Genomic DNA, 15408 nt, shown 5'->3' on the forward strand with positions numbered 1-15408 from the left:
GTCAAGATTATAAGGATTGAACACATTTTTTCCAGTGGTTATTGAAGAAACAATTCATGATAAGGCTGATAAGACTGCTAATAATATCATATGCATTATTGTTTGACGTAAATTTTACATTGCGGTTCTGCAAAAGGAAATAATGAATTCACCAACATTCCAACTGACTCCATATTCGGAAAATGACATCTGTAACAAACATAAACTTTTAACTACCTCTTTACAAGCAGAACCAAATACAATGAAAGTTCCAACTATGTACTGGCTTCAGAAGTTGCACAAAACACCTTACAAATACAGATTTATTTTGTCTTCAAGCCATTGTTCCACTACTAAACTGTCTGTTTTAGTTACAACTACACTTAGTACAATCAAAAACCTGGTAATAAATTGTTCAAATAAGGCCTTTGAAAATAGTGAAATAAATTACTTTTGGAGTGTCAAAAATTCTTTGGAAGTACTTGATAAATTGCATGCTTATATTGGTGATTTTGAATCTGTTCAAAGTTTTGATTTTTATACCCTATATACCACTTTGCCTCATAATCTTATTAAGAAAAATTTCACACACCTAAGTAAATGGGCATTTAAAAAGTCAGAATGCGAATATATATGTTCAAACTCTTTTAGGTAATTTTTTAGTAACAACAAACAAAAGAACTATGTCAATTGGACCTGCTTTGATACTTAATAACTGCCCTTGAATTTTTACTAGATAATATTTTTGTTCGCTATGGAGATTCCGTATATCGTCAAGTTGTCGGATTCCAATGGGGACTAACTGTGCAACACTCATTGCAGACCTGTTTCTGTATTGTTATGAGTTACAATTTATGACTAAAATCAGCAAAGACCCATCAAAACAACATCTGATACAAAAATTTAATAACACTTTTAGATATTTGGATGATATATTGGCTCTCAATAATGACGACTTCAGTATGTACACTAAAGAGATTTATCCTGCTGAACTGACTTTAAATAAAGCTAACACTAAAAATGAAAACTGCCCTTTCCTGGATCTTGATATCTATATCTTAACGGGAAGCTTTTAATACCAAAATTTATGATAAAAGAGATGATTTTTCATTTCCTATTGTTAATTATCCATTTTTAGATGGTGACGTTCCCTTGTCACCATCTTATTGTGTTTATATATTTCAACTTGTTCGATTCGCTCGTGTATGTAACAACGTATTTGATTTAAAAAAAAGAAATCTCTGTATTACTGAAAAATTATTACACCAGGGTTTTCGATTTCACAAACTAGTCAAAACATTTCCTAAATTTTATCATCGGTACAAGGACATTAATCGTAAATATAAATCAACATGCAGACATCTTATACGTTCAGGTATCTCACATCCAATCTTTTATGGTAATATTCTTAACAAAGCACAAAAATGTCAGCAATCACCTCAAAAGCTAACCAAACCTTTAAACAGACTTATTCAGAAGGGATATAGTTACTATACTGTTGTCAGGTCATTGAAGATGGCATATTTTGGTATTAACATTGATTCACTCATAGGGTCTTTGCATCGAAAATAAACACATTTGTTCTTAAACCAGTTGTTGGCATGATACGGGTTATGTTCTTCTCATATATTTTATGATGGTATGATACTAAACCCCTAACGGGAGGGATTGTGCTTGATTTTCATATGATGAAGACATAATCTTTCAATCAGTTTAGTTGAAGTCTGGAGCTGGCATGTCAGTAACTGCTAGTTGTCCTTTGTTAATTTATGTATCATTGTCATTTTGCTTAGTTTCTTTTGTTACCTATTCTGACATCGGACTCAAGACTTCTTTTAAACTAAGTTTTACTGTGCGAATTGCTGTGTGTTTGTTTATTCTACATTGGCTAGAGGTACAGGGGAGGGTTGAGATCTCACAAAACATGTTTAACCCCGCTGCATTTTTGCACCTGTCCCAAGTCGGGAGCCTCTGGCCTTTGTTAGTCTTGTATGTTTTTTTAATTTTAGTTCATTTATGTGTTTTGGAGTTTAGTGTGATGTCCATTTTCACTGAACTAGTACACATTTTTATTTAAGGGCCAGCTGAAGCCCGCCTCGGGGTGCAGGATTTTCTCGCTGTGTTGAAGACCCATTGGTGGCCTTCAGCTGTTTTCTGCTCTTTGGTCGGGTTGTTGTCTCTTTGACATATTCCCCATTTCCATTCTCAATTTTATGGAAGACTTAGATTTATTTGAAATTTGTAGCTTTTATCTTATAGGGGGTAAATTAGAACAGCCATACCCACGGAAATCTTAACTTCGCTTCAGTTTTCAAATTATCGTATATGTCCTATTAGAATCAAAATAATTCATGGAAGCCATAGATTTGTTGGACATTTACACATGGCCTGGGCCTGGATATTCGAATTTTAAAATTCGAAAATCACAGCCTATGCCATGTGTAAATGTGTAAATGTCCAACAAATCAATGGCTTACGTGAATTATTTCTTAAGTATAAATTTATAAAAATCTGGAAAGAATTGTACCCGTGAGAGCGCTAACAAGGCCATTTTCCATAAATTTAATATTTCCAAGGGGCATAACTCTTTTTAAAAAAGTCGATCGGCCACCATTATAAAACTTGTCCAAGATATTGCAGACATAAACCTATAGTATAAGTTTTATAGAATTCAGGCAAGAATTGTTCCTGTGAGAGCGCTTATGAGGCCATTTTCCATAAATTTAATATTTCCAAGGGGCATAACTCTTCTAAAAAAAGTCGATCGACCACCATTAGAGAACTTGTCCGAGATATTGCTGATATTAACCTATAGTATAAGTTTTATAAAATCTGGCAAGAATTGTACGGGGAGACTGTGAGAGCGCTAACAAGACCAGACGGAGGGATGGACACATGGACAGTATTTCTATGTCCCCCACAATGTGTTACACGTTCCTTATGACACCTCCCCTTACAAAACTCAAAAGTTACAAAAAGCTCAATGCCGACAATGATACGTTACATTGGGGTGTCATATGGAACTTGTGCTTTTTTCTAAAGTTTTATCAATGCCTACTCTCATGACTGTATGAAATGTTATTTTAACCACTTTTTCTTTTTTATTTTGTGTAGACAGTACTAGAACAGGAACACGTCAAATTTCTTCCTTGTTTTTGCTGTTTTAAAATACATGCCATTTATACCACCGTGTATGAAAGCCTATATAAATAGGATTCTACACGTACCAATACAGACACAGATACAGATTTACCTTTGGGTTCAACTGAAAATGACGTGTATGAAATCTTTTTACATAACTATATGTACACACTGATTAAAGAGCTCCTGTCATTACAAAAATATGTCCACAATCATCCAGTAAGAAATGGTTGAATGATACCCAGTCGAATCGAAAGTGAAAGTAATAAATCCCGCGGTAAAGGCTAAAATCTTCGTCTTTTAAACGCTTAATTAAACTGGTGAACAAACTATAAGCTTATTAAATAAGCTTGTCTAATTGAATTTGGAAATTACCCTATTTGTTTGTTTTCGCAATCTAGAGACTGGAATTTACATTCATAATTTAACACACTTATAGTAATCTCATGGAAAACATGGAAAATCCAGCTAAGTCAGCTTTTCTATAACCCAATTACTTTCTGCTTTATAAAATAAGCTATTATAATAAATGAAAATTACAAAGTATATTTTGGAAAAGTTGCCTTTTTAACAACGATAGTTCAGTAAATGAAAACAAGTTAAGAACTTTCAGGAAATTTAAACTTTAAAGTATATGTATCAGAACTTGAAAAGTATATTTTGTTCCAATTTAAATGATAGAAATGTAATATAAAATGCTCCGCTGGGCGCAGCTTGATATGACAGCAAAGGTTGAACCCTGAACGAGGGTAGGAATGCCCTTTACCGTTAGGTGTCAAATGGACATTTTGGGCTACCGTTAGCGTCAAATTGGTTAAAATTTTATCGTGATTCGTCAAAATATCCTTATCGTGATTAATCAGGGGTTTCAAATAATTATCAGTTACCGTTATTTTTGGAAAGAATTTAACGTGATTCAACAAAATCAGTCGATTTTTTTATTGTCATAAAGAACATGTACATTTTATCGTCATGCACCAAAAATTACCGTTAACATCATTTGGCAAGATTTTTTACCGTTATTCGTTATGAAGGTACCCCCATTACCACCAGCCTGAACAGTTGGGGCAAGTATGGACATCTCATTCAAGTTTGATACAGCTCTGAATTAGGATTGTGATTAAATATTTGACACAGCATATGTTTCTGACACAGAATGAATGTGGTCAAAGAACTGAAAAAATTGATTTTGGACTTTTACCTATTATAATCCAAAATCTAAATACACAGTTAGATTTAGCATATCCAATTAATCAAGAATTACATTTATTTATTTATTACAGGTAATGGACAATATTAGCTAAGTTCTTAAAGGGGTTCGCTTCATAAACAAAAATATATATATATATATATAGCATTCTGAAAATTAATTTATACAGAATAACAAACAAACCTACCAGGAAGTTCTTCAAAAAATTTCCAAAAAAATTGAAAACAATTTCCAAAATATCATTCATCATTAATACAAAGTCTTAAAAAAATCTCTAAAACTTACCTCTAAGTAGTTTTAAAAAAATCTAAATATGAACAATAAATTTCAAACCATATCTATAATTTCTTCTCTAAAATTAGATTTGATGCTGTATCTATCTTTAGTGATGACTCTACTTACAATTTCTATTAATTGTGCAATACAGCTCTAAATTTGGAATCTGATTAAATATTTGACATAGCAATTAAGTTTCTGACACAGAATGAATGTGGTCTAAGAACATTTACCTATTATGGTCCAATATACAAAATTTAAATACATGGTTAGAATCAGCATATCAAAGAACCCCAAGAATTAGATTTTTGATGAAATCAAACAAAGTTTAATTTAGGACCCAGATTTGGACCATCTTGAAAACTGGACCTAAAATTCAAAAATTTAAAAACATGATTAGATTCAGCATTTCAAAGAACCCCTTGAATTCAATTTTTGTTTAAATCAAAATAAGTTTAATTTTGGACCCTTTGGACCTTAATGTGGACCAATTTGAAAACTGGGCCAAAAATCAAAAATCTAAATAACACGGTTAGATTCAGCGTATCAAAGAACCCCAAGAGTTCAATTTTTGATGATATCAAACAAAAGTTTAATTTTAGACCCTTTGGACCTTAATGTGGACCAATTTGAAAACTGGGCCAAAAATCAAAAATCTAAATAACAAGGTTAGATTCAGCGTATCAAAGAACCCCAAGAGTTCAATTTTTGATGATATCAAACAAAAGTTTAATTTTGGATCCTTTGGACTTCAATGTGGACCAATTTAAAAAACAAGGTCCAAAATGTAAAATCTAAATACAGTTAGATTCAGCATATTAAAGAACCCCAAGAATTCAAGACGGTGAATTAAACCCCATTGAAATTGGTCAAGAAATAAGCAATTTATATGTCGTGTACAAGTTGCGATTTTGTACATGTTATAACATGTACAGAAATATTGTACATGTTATAATTTGTACAATGCAAAAATACAAGTTATAACATGTACAAAAGTACCTCGTACATGTTACAACATGTACAAAATATTACTGAAAAATGGTTTCAACTTGTACAAAATTTGAAAATAAAGATATGTTTCTATTATTACAACAGATGTCATTAACCTCAATAAATTTTCATCATTTTTTTTTATGTTTCATTCATGTTAGTGTGTTTTGTCCTTTTTGATACAGTTAATGACCAGATGAATAGTTTTTATAATTACTTAATACCTTTTAAAACACACATGTAGTCCACAAACATTATTCAGTATTCTCACCTGATGAATTATAATTGTGAGTTTCCACTCAGAAGGCAATAGTAAAATACTTTCATACTAGTTGAGACCTAAGATGCAAGTGGATAGCCAGGATAGATTTTACAATGAAGTCCTTGATAAATTATGTTGAGGAAAAATTTCTCTGCAAATAATACCCTGTTTTCAAGGGAGAGGATAGAAATTTAAAACATCAAAATGACATTCGACTCATGCAATGATCTTATTAATTATCAAAAAATAATAATTTGATGCATAAGATTTACATCAATTATGCTGAAGGCCAAAATGTTGCAGAGCAGATTCAATATTTCCAAAGTTATGTATAATTAAGGGTATTCCAATCAAAAACCATTTTCTATCTATGGCTTTTATAGAGGACCTAGGAGATCTTGCTTTAATTTTTGCATGTTAAAAAGAGAGATGGGGGGTATAATTCAAAATTTTAAGGCATTGTTCCTGAAAATTATCAGATGAACCAGTTATCTACTTTGTTGCCATTGAGGAAATATATACTATTATTAAACAGCATTACACTGCTGTAGGCCATGGTGGACTGCATAAAACATACAATGACCTGAAAACGCATTCTGCCAACATAAGCCGTGAAGCAATAAAAACATTTCTTTGTGATCACTGTGCTCTAAAGAAAAAACGTTCTGAGCTTTTGATTATTGTTCTTTATTATTCAATAAATTTCAAATGTATATTCTACTTCATTTAAATTTATTTTTAAATTTTGTACATGTTAAAACCATTTTTAAGCAATATTTCATACATGTTATAACATGTACGAGGTATTTTGGTACATGTTATAACTTGTATTTTTGCATTGTTAAAGTTGTAACATGTACAACATTTCTGTACATGTTATAAGATGTACAAAATCGCAACTTGTACACGACATATACAAAGTATTAAAAAAGTATTGTTTTTGGCCCCTTTTTCCCAAACAGTTATGGCCATAACCCCCAAAATCATTCCCAACCTTCCTTTTGAGGTATGGAACCTTGTGGTATAATTTCATAGAGATCCATAGACTTATACTCAAGTTATTGTCTGAAACATGAAAATCCTAGTTTTCTGGCCCTGCCCTGAAATCCTAAACGGTTTGGCCCATAACTCCAAATCAATCACAACCTTCCTTAAGAGGTATGGAACCTTGTGGTACAATTGGCCCTGCCCTGAAATCCTAAACGGTTTGGCCCATAACTCCAAATCAATCACAACCTTCCTTAAGAGGTATGGAACCTTGTGGTACAATTGGCCCTGCCCTGAATTCCTAAACGGTTTGGGCCATAACCCTCAAATCAATCACAACCTTCCTTTAGAGATATTGGAACCTTGTGGTACAATTTCATAGAGATCCATAGTAATTTTGCGGTCGTATAAAAATGCAATTTTTTTGTTATATGAAACCTATCCAGTTGAAATTTTTTGCAATAATAAAAACAAAATTTCTGTAGTAGACTTGATCATTCTTCTTAGTGCATACTGTATATATAATGGTCATTCCCAAAGATCTATTGATAAGTTTTATCATTTTCATGATGATACTGATTATGTTGGAATTATGATTTGAAAATTATTTTGAAGTTTAATAATTCCTTACATTCTGCATTTAATTTCACACACACAATGTTCCTTCTTTTTTTTTTAAGAATCTATTCAAAAAAAGATGGAATTGATGCTTAATTTATGATTTTTTTTCTCATAAAAAAATTCTTATTGCAGATTTTTTTCTCTCACTTTTTTGTACATATAATATAATACACTTGCTGTTTTTAAGTTTTTATCGTTTCAAACTGTTTTAAAGCATCCTTCATCTTCTTAGTATTCCCTAATGATCTCCAGATATCAGCAAGAACAGATAAAGAAGAGGGCGTGGCCATGTTTTTACAAACAGATTCAAATTGTTCAATATACTCTTGAAAATATTCTGTCTGTCCTTGATACACATAACATCGGTACAGATGTTGGAAAATAAAGAATAAAGTTGATGACATCCCAGTTATAAAAACTTGCTTAAGATAATCAACGTTTCCTTCCTTTGACTTTTGTCCGTAAATTGGATTTTGTAAAACTTCTGCCATTATGGCATCAGGATCATTCAAAACTTTCAACATCATTTTGATCATTCCCCTTAAATAATGTCCTGCCAGACCATATTCTCCCTCCTGCATTAAAAATGTGCACATTGTTAAAATAAAGTCAGAATCTTTTACTTGCTTGTATTGTAATTCATGTCTGTAAAACTGTAACATAAATTTAGGAATAGAAACATCATCAAGGTCACCTGGAGGACAATCATCCATAAGATCAATGATTTTCTTGAAAGGATTGGTTCGTGTAAATGATGCCAAAGTATTTTCCTTTTTAAACAGATCCACAAAGAAACACAGCCACCAAACCTGAAACATTTTCATCCCAGCAGTAGTTTCCTTAATGAACATTTCTAATGACATATTTTCATAGGGATTGAAAACATCATCACTACATCGTGGAAGGTCCTGCAACATTCTATATCCAGTAGTCACTGCAGTAACTGCTTGGCGGAATTTTTGATGGGCAAGAGAGGTGACTGTTATTTGAGCATATGCAGGAATGAATGTATTTAGAACTGAATCATGAATATTGCTTAAATCCGAGAGGTGATTTAAATCTTCAATAATTTGATCAGTGATATATGTTGTCATCAAACCATGACTCTCTGCCATCAGAATAACTGACATGATTGGAAATTCACGCACAGTATTTACTTTTTCGATCAACTGATAAAGAATAGTACCATTCAAATGGCTAATAATGTTGTTTTCAGGAATGAAGTAGTGGGGTATTTTCTTTTCCTTCAAACTTGAAAGTAGGGTTTCTGTCATGTACAGCATGCATGCTGACGGACAAGTCTCCCATTGCTGGCCAGGTATTACTTCTAATGTGTATAGGAAGATGGTTTTGAGAACAAATGTAGATAGCTCTTTCCTTCGACCTGTATGAAAATCTATTAAAAGTTTGAACACATGAAAGCAGTATTTCTGTTCTTTTGATATGTTATCTTTCAGAAGAAATGTTTCAGGAAATGAGAAATCAAACATCCATTCAATATCAGGGTTTCTGCTGAATGGATGGTATTTTGGTGTGAGAAGACATGGAGCTTTCAATGTCTCCTCTAGCAAAGACGTGTCTGGCCAACCACTGGGCCTTTTCCTCAACATCCATTCACTTGCTTCTTTTGGCCATTTAGGACATTTACCACAATAACAAATCATGCAAGCGTCTTTCTGAAAAATGCGATACGGGTCTTTGAGGCGTATTTTTCTTTTGTTTTTCAATGTTCCATTTGCATTCATTCCAGTATGAAACGATGCATTTGATAAGAAGTATGTTCCATTTACTTCCGTGCAGAATGGCAATGGAAGTTTTTTTTGTGATTTTAAATGGGTAAATCCTGGACTAGTATTTTCAGAAGCTATGATGACAACATCACTCCCTAATTCATATGGGTCATCTTTGAAGACAAAAACTTGTTTTCCAATTTTTTTGAATAGATTTGGAGCATTTGATGCCTTTACAGCATTTAGGCTTTCGTTTCCCATTCCACGATTATTCTCAATACTCAAGGTATATATATTTACGGAAAGTCCTTCTTCAACACTACCAGCTATTTCCCATTGCTTTTGAAATGCAATTGGTATTATGTGACTTTGGCCACCGCTGTATCTATATGTTGTGTATATGTTATTTTTTGGAAGCACATTCTCTATTACAAAATTCATATGAAAAATTGGAGCATGACAGTATGCATCAATGTACTGAGTACTGCAATCTGGAAAAGATAGGAAAATTATATATATGTAAATAAAGACATCTTTTTTTTTTAAACAGAATCCTATCATTGAAACTATAACTGTGAGAGTGAACTCATAATAGGATATTTCCTGCCAGGCAATATCATTATTATATTGAACTAAGTGAATCCCATTATCTCCCCTTCATTGTCATGGACCAGATTATATTCCTTTATGCATATCCTCAGGTTGTGTTCTACAACGGTGTAAAAAAATGGGGGTGGGGGGTTACAATGATCTAGTAGATCATTGTAAAATTGTAATACAGAAGTCTGCCCTTTTATACAGTTCTTTCACCTTAACCACTGGTTCATTTTATTGTGATTTAAACCTCTTTGTACAGAAAGTTGAATTTGTTTAAATTGACCAATACATTAGAGATTCAAATAAGCCTGATATTTACTTCAGGTGAAGCTTGGTTTGCAATAATAAAATGTATACCTCTACTGACATGTTATAAAGCAGTATAGCATCCTAGTTCCTTTGTCTGCCCATGATTACATTACATAACCTGTAAGTCCACTTTTCCATAATGCATGCAGTTTTTATATAAATACAGCCAAAGTTTGATGTAAAGGTGCAGAAAAGAGGTAATGTGGTTCAAGAAAATTTAATTTGATTAAAATAAGATCTTTTACTCTGCTCCATTAGATTTGTTTGTTGCAAAGTGTCAAAAATGAAGATATCCCACAAGGGGTCATGTTTATTGACCTTTAAACAATGAATCAACTCTTTCTCCTTAAAAGTATCAGTATCTTTTACTGTGGATAATCATAAATATAATAACATAATAGCAAACTATTTCCAAATATAGTCTGGAAATTCTATGTAAAAACCATTTAATTTTTGGACATAATGGTGATTTTTTTACACTGACCCGATTTTAAACATGTCTCAACTCAGCAAAACAGTGAAGTTTCATTGTTCATTGATATTATGAATAGTACATTGATAAAACATTTTATCAATATAAAATGAAATTTTTATTCAATTGTGCCAATATATGTTTGCTGGTTAAAATTTGTAATAAAATCATTAGTGTCCCTCAAAATGATTTGATGATTAATTAACAGTTGTGCAAAGAGCACATAATACCCCCTTGTTGTGCATATTGAAAATGTTGCAAAAATAAAATGGGATATTTCGAAGTCATTTCAGTCTTTAGCGAATAAAAAGCTCTGTAATAAATCATGCTTGAGGATACCCTCTTTTAAAATTAAACAGTTTGTTATGTTCACCAATTCCAACAATTATGTAACATTCCCACATCAATCCAAACAAATTCAAGTTATGGTACAATTTGTGAAAAATTTACTTAAATCTGACAATTAAAGTCCCATTACTCTGGAGCAACAAACCAGAAAATAAAAAAAATTAAAAAGGAGCTTCCTTTCATCAATCCCCACAATAATTTAAAGTCAGAAAAAAGAAATCATTCCAGGAATACTAGAGTTAGTGTGCGATTTGTGAAAATTGGTCATAAATGTAACAGTTAAAGTTCCGTAACTCTGGAAGAACACACTGGAAAATAAAAAAAAATCACAAGGGAGCTTCCTTTAATCTATCCCCACAATAATGTGAAGTTTGAAGGAAATCAATACAGAGATTTGTGAAAAATTTCCTTAAATCTTAGGTTCAATGACAAAGCCAAAAATAAAAAAAAATTAAATGGGAGTTTTCTTCCATCAATTTGGATGTTGTGTTAATTTGAAGTAATACGAGAATTGGTTAAAGCGAATATGAGTTATCGTACGAAGTGTTAATGGAAAGACGGACATTGGTATACCATAATTCATCCTGTCTTCGACAACCATATAAAAATTAGCATAAAAGTTCATGACACCTAACGGGATGTCTTTCAATAAAAATGAAGAAAATTCAACTTTAGAAAGTATTACAAATTTTGGCAAAGTATTCTTAACTGAAGATATAAAATTTACTGTGCTCTGCCAGAAAATTACATACTTATTAGTTTACTTGGTCTGCATGGGAATGTCAACTCTTCTTCCGAAGACGACTCTTCCAAAGAATTAGTCTGTTCTTCTAAATCATTGCTATAGAAGTGACGATGTTCCAAAAATTGCACCCTTCTTGCTCCTGTTAGTAATTAGAAATCAATACAAAATGGTCTTAAATATACATACTGGATAAGTGTTTGTCCATTTTTATACATGTACTCTTAATAAACTGATTTAATTACAGCTTGCATATACACATATATATCTTGTTCTATTTTACAGAAGGATATGAGCAGTTAATGGGCTCATTTTGTCTGAATAATGAAAAAACAATTGTTTCTAATGCAACTGTACATTGCTCTTCACTAAACTAAACTTTGGAGAAAAGTACAAATATGTTGGTAATAAATAAGTGATTTTATCCCATTCCATATCAGAAACCTTTTAGTTTTCAAATTGTGTGTACAAATGGAAACGTCTATTTTTTTTTTTAAGACATGGCTATTGTCTAAATATCAATGTGTCAAATGGAAAAAAAGATGACACACTAAAATTCCTCGACTGCAGACAAATACACTATACCATTGTAACAGTCATTTAGAAGTAATGGATTACCAAATTGATTTCCAGATTAATTGACACCTGATGTATAAAAAATTAATAGCAACAAGAACTGTGACATCTGGTTATTATGTAGTCTCAGGTTAGACAAACATATATACATAACAGGTATGTAAATGGATGATCTCGCGGAACTTTATGAAATTTTGCATAGAACTATAGAGCACCAGGGACTGCACATGAACATCCAAACAGTTATATAATTATATAACTTTTATACTTTCTGAGTTATAGCAAATAAAATATTCATAAAATAGTAGCACAAATGTATAGAATACACGTAAATATCGATAAAAAGTTCAGGTATTTTAACTTTGCTATTATGTTATTGCTACTGAAATCTCCATTTTATTGATATAAAATCTAAAGGGGGTCACCGAATTTGTTTTTTCAGTATGAATAGTTGAATCTTCTGTGCAGCGTGGGAAGGCAAAAATAACCATGACGTCATCGCTAGAAATATTATTTTTCAATGTTTTTAGATAGTAGTTATTACAAAGAGACTTGAATGATTTATACAGCAAAAAATTTGGTGACTCCCAATTACTTTTATATTAATAAAACAGAAATTTTAGAGGCAATAACATATCAATTTGAAAGAAAATTCATAGGACATTTTTTGAGGAAAGGCATTTTAAAAATCAATTTTTTCAATTTTTTTTTTATATTTACGTGCATCCTATACACTTGCATTCCTTTCTACAGAATATTCAATTTGCTATATATCCAAAAGGATAAAAGTTAATAATTTTTTGGTATTCATATGCAGTTCCGCATGCTCAAACTGCTTGCAAAATTTCATAAAAATCTGTGAGATTGCCTATTTACATACCTTTTACCTTAAAGTGAATCCACATATTAAATACCAAACATTATCATACGAGGCAACACCGTCTGATCACTAATTTTTGTTGAAAGGCTGGACCTTATCATTACATTTTTTTTTAAAGTTTTGAAATTTCAGATTCTTCGGTAACTGCAAGCTATATTTGATAAAGTATAATCATTTATTATTATTTTGTTTGAACTTGTGTTTTTATCAATAATTATACTGTTATGTAAGAGGTATGTGTTTTTTGTGCTAATGTTATATTAATTGTATGTTCTTTTAAGTACCTTTTTTAAAGTCCACTACCATATTCAGATAAATAATGGAAAATTCGAAATCTTGTCATTTGGAAGTTTGGTGTTGATGGGAAATCATTGATAGTTTCTGATTAATTTATCCCTTAAATTTCTAGACTTGTAGGGCAAAGGAGTAGGTTCAATAAGACCCCTTTTTGGCCCTAAAATATAGCAGTTTTACCAAATTTTGAAAATGTAATCTTTTAGCTATTTATTGGAAAGTAGAATGCTTCTGCTACATAAATATGGACTGTTTTTGACAATACAATGCACATATATCGGGTACTAGCATCATGAAGTCATGCTAAATTACTGAAATCTTCACAATTTTAGCATTTTGGTTAGATTTTAGATGGTTTCCATCTTAAATGAAAGTGGCCGCATTCGTGTTCATTCATAATATTGAAATGTAAGTTCTATTTGATGATAATACATAACATATATAAAGGTTGAGGATGAACACGGATGCGGCCACTTTCATTTTTGACAAAAACCATCCGAAAAGTGACGTTTTCTGGCATATTTGATAGATTTTTCATATTTTAGCTTGAATCGAAGCGTTTTTAATGACTACATCAGTTAAAATATGTCACATAAACTAATTGAATCAATTGAAATAGACACTTCAGTGTTTAAAAAGTGTCTAAAATATTTCGTTAGATGAACCTGAAATTTGAGGCCAAAATAGGCCCTTACTGGACCTACTCCTTTTTTTAAAGTTTGGGGGTTGCCGCAGCAAACTAGTTTCACCCCACCACATTATGTATTTGCCTGTCCCAAAGTCAGGATCCTGTAATTCAGTGGTTGTCGTTTGTTCTTCTATATCATATTTGTTGTTTGGTCATTGTTTTGTACATAAATCAGGCCGTTTCCTCCTTTGAATCGTTTTACATTTGTTATTTCGGAGCCTTTTACAGTTGACTATGCAGTATGGGTTTTGCATATGGTTGAAGGTCTAACAGTGACCTATAGTTAACTTCTATCTCATTTGGTCTTTGGTGGAGAGTTGTCTCATTGGCAATCATACCACATCTTCTTATTCTTATATTAGCCATTTTACCCCTAACATTATGCTTATAACAAACAGAAAAAGACAAATAACAATGCCTAAATGAGATTCAATAAGTTGTCTGGCTGTTATACTAGATGACTTAAAGGTATTTGTACCATAATTAACCATTTAACAGACGGTAGTCCAGAAATTGTAAAGGAACAAACCCTATATTTTCATTTTGTACAATTTGGATTTCATCTGCAAATTTCGTATTATAATAATATAAAAATATAATTTGTATAAATTGACAGAATATGAATGAAAGGAACTATGGCTATCTATGTATCTAAATTTAAATATTTTGATGATTTCCAACATTGTAGATATTTGTTTTTATATTATCTCAAATTTAAATAAGATAACATATTGAAATTTGTTGTTATATAAGAAGACAACTTAAAATAGTGTCATTTGTCCATTACAAGAAAATCTTCAAAAATTTCTGAGATATATTTTTTGGCCATACCTCTGTACCACTGGTTATGCCATTCTTTTGGTCTTAAGCTGTAGTAATGCTGATCATTCACATGACCCAAATATATGGTTTTGACCTTGTCTTTGTCAGCACCTTTAGGTGTTATGGATGTCTGATTGTGTAAATCGCCAATTGTAGTTATGATGGAAATCTCTCTATTTACAACTTCTGCTAATCCTCTAAAATGGTAAATGAAAAATAAATCTTTGTGAAGCCTCATAATAAGTTTTTATTTCCTGTGTCAACTGATTAAATAGGTTTTTATTTTCTGTGTCAACTGATTAAATAGGTTTTTATTTCCTGTGTTAACTGATTAAATAGGTTTTTATTTTCTGTGTTGACTGATTAAATAGGTTTTTATTTCCTGTGTCGACTGATTAAATAGGTTTTTATTTCCTGTGTCAACTGATTAAATAGTTTTATTTCCTGTGTCAACTGATTAAATAGGTTTTTATTTCCTGTGTCA

The 15408-nt window shown here is 31.7% G+C and overlaps 2 protein-coding genes across 8 annotated transcripts in view; both read right to left on the reverse strand.

The window, feature by feature from the left end:
* The window catches only part of LOC127700515 (uncharacterized), a 115680-nt gene extending 112314 nt beyond the window's left edge, over positions 1 to 3366 (reverse strand). The window contains exon 1 of the mRNA XM_052204037.1: positions 3233 to 3366. The gene's annotated coding sequence lies outside the window, so the exon portion shown is untranslated. The remainder of the gene's footprint in view (positions 1 to 3232) is intronic.
* LOC127700513 (uncharacterized) overlaps positions 1 to 15408 on the reverse strand; it is a 235518-nt gene that overhangs the window by 193383 nt on the left and 26727 nt on the right. Inside the window, exons 6-8 of one of the 7 annotated variants that reach the window (XM_052204031.1) lie at positions 14934 to 15121; positions 11675 to 11806; positions 4374 to 9687 (exon numbers count right to left, since the gene is read on the reverse strand). The exons of 4 other annotated variants lie outside the window; for them this stretch is intronic. In XM_052204031.1, coding sequence (XP_052059991.1) covers positions 7649 to 9687; positions 11675 to 11806; positions 14934 to 15121 — 2359 coding nt within the window. In that variant the 3' untranslated portion in view covers positions 4374 to 7648. Of the gene's footprint in view, positions 1 to 4373; positions 9688 to 11674; positions 11807 to 14933; positions 15122 to 15408 lie in introns of those variants that run through there. 2 more of the 7 variants (XM_052204035.1, XM_052204032.1) reach the window with 2 other exon arrangements.

This window comes from Mytilus californianus, unplaced genomic scaffold (genome assembly GCF_021869535.1).
Source record: "Mytilus californianus isolate M0D057914Y unplaced genomic scaffold, xbMytCali1.0.p SCAF_5, whole genome shotgun sequence".
Taxonomy (NCBI): Eukaryota; Metazoa; Mollusca; class Bivalvia; order Mytilida; family Mytilidae; genus Mytilus; species Mytilus californianus.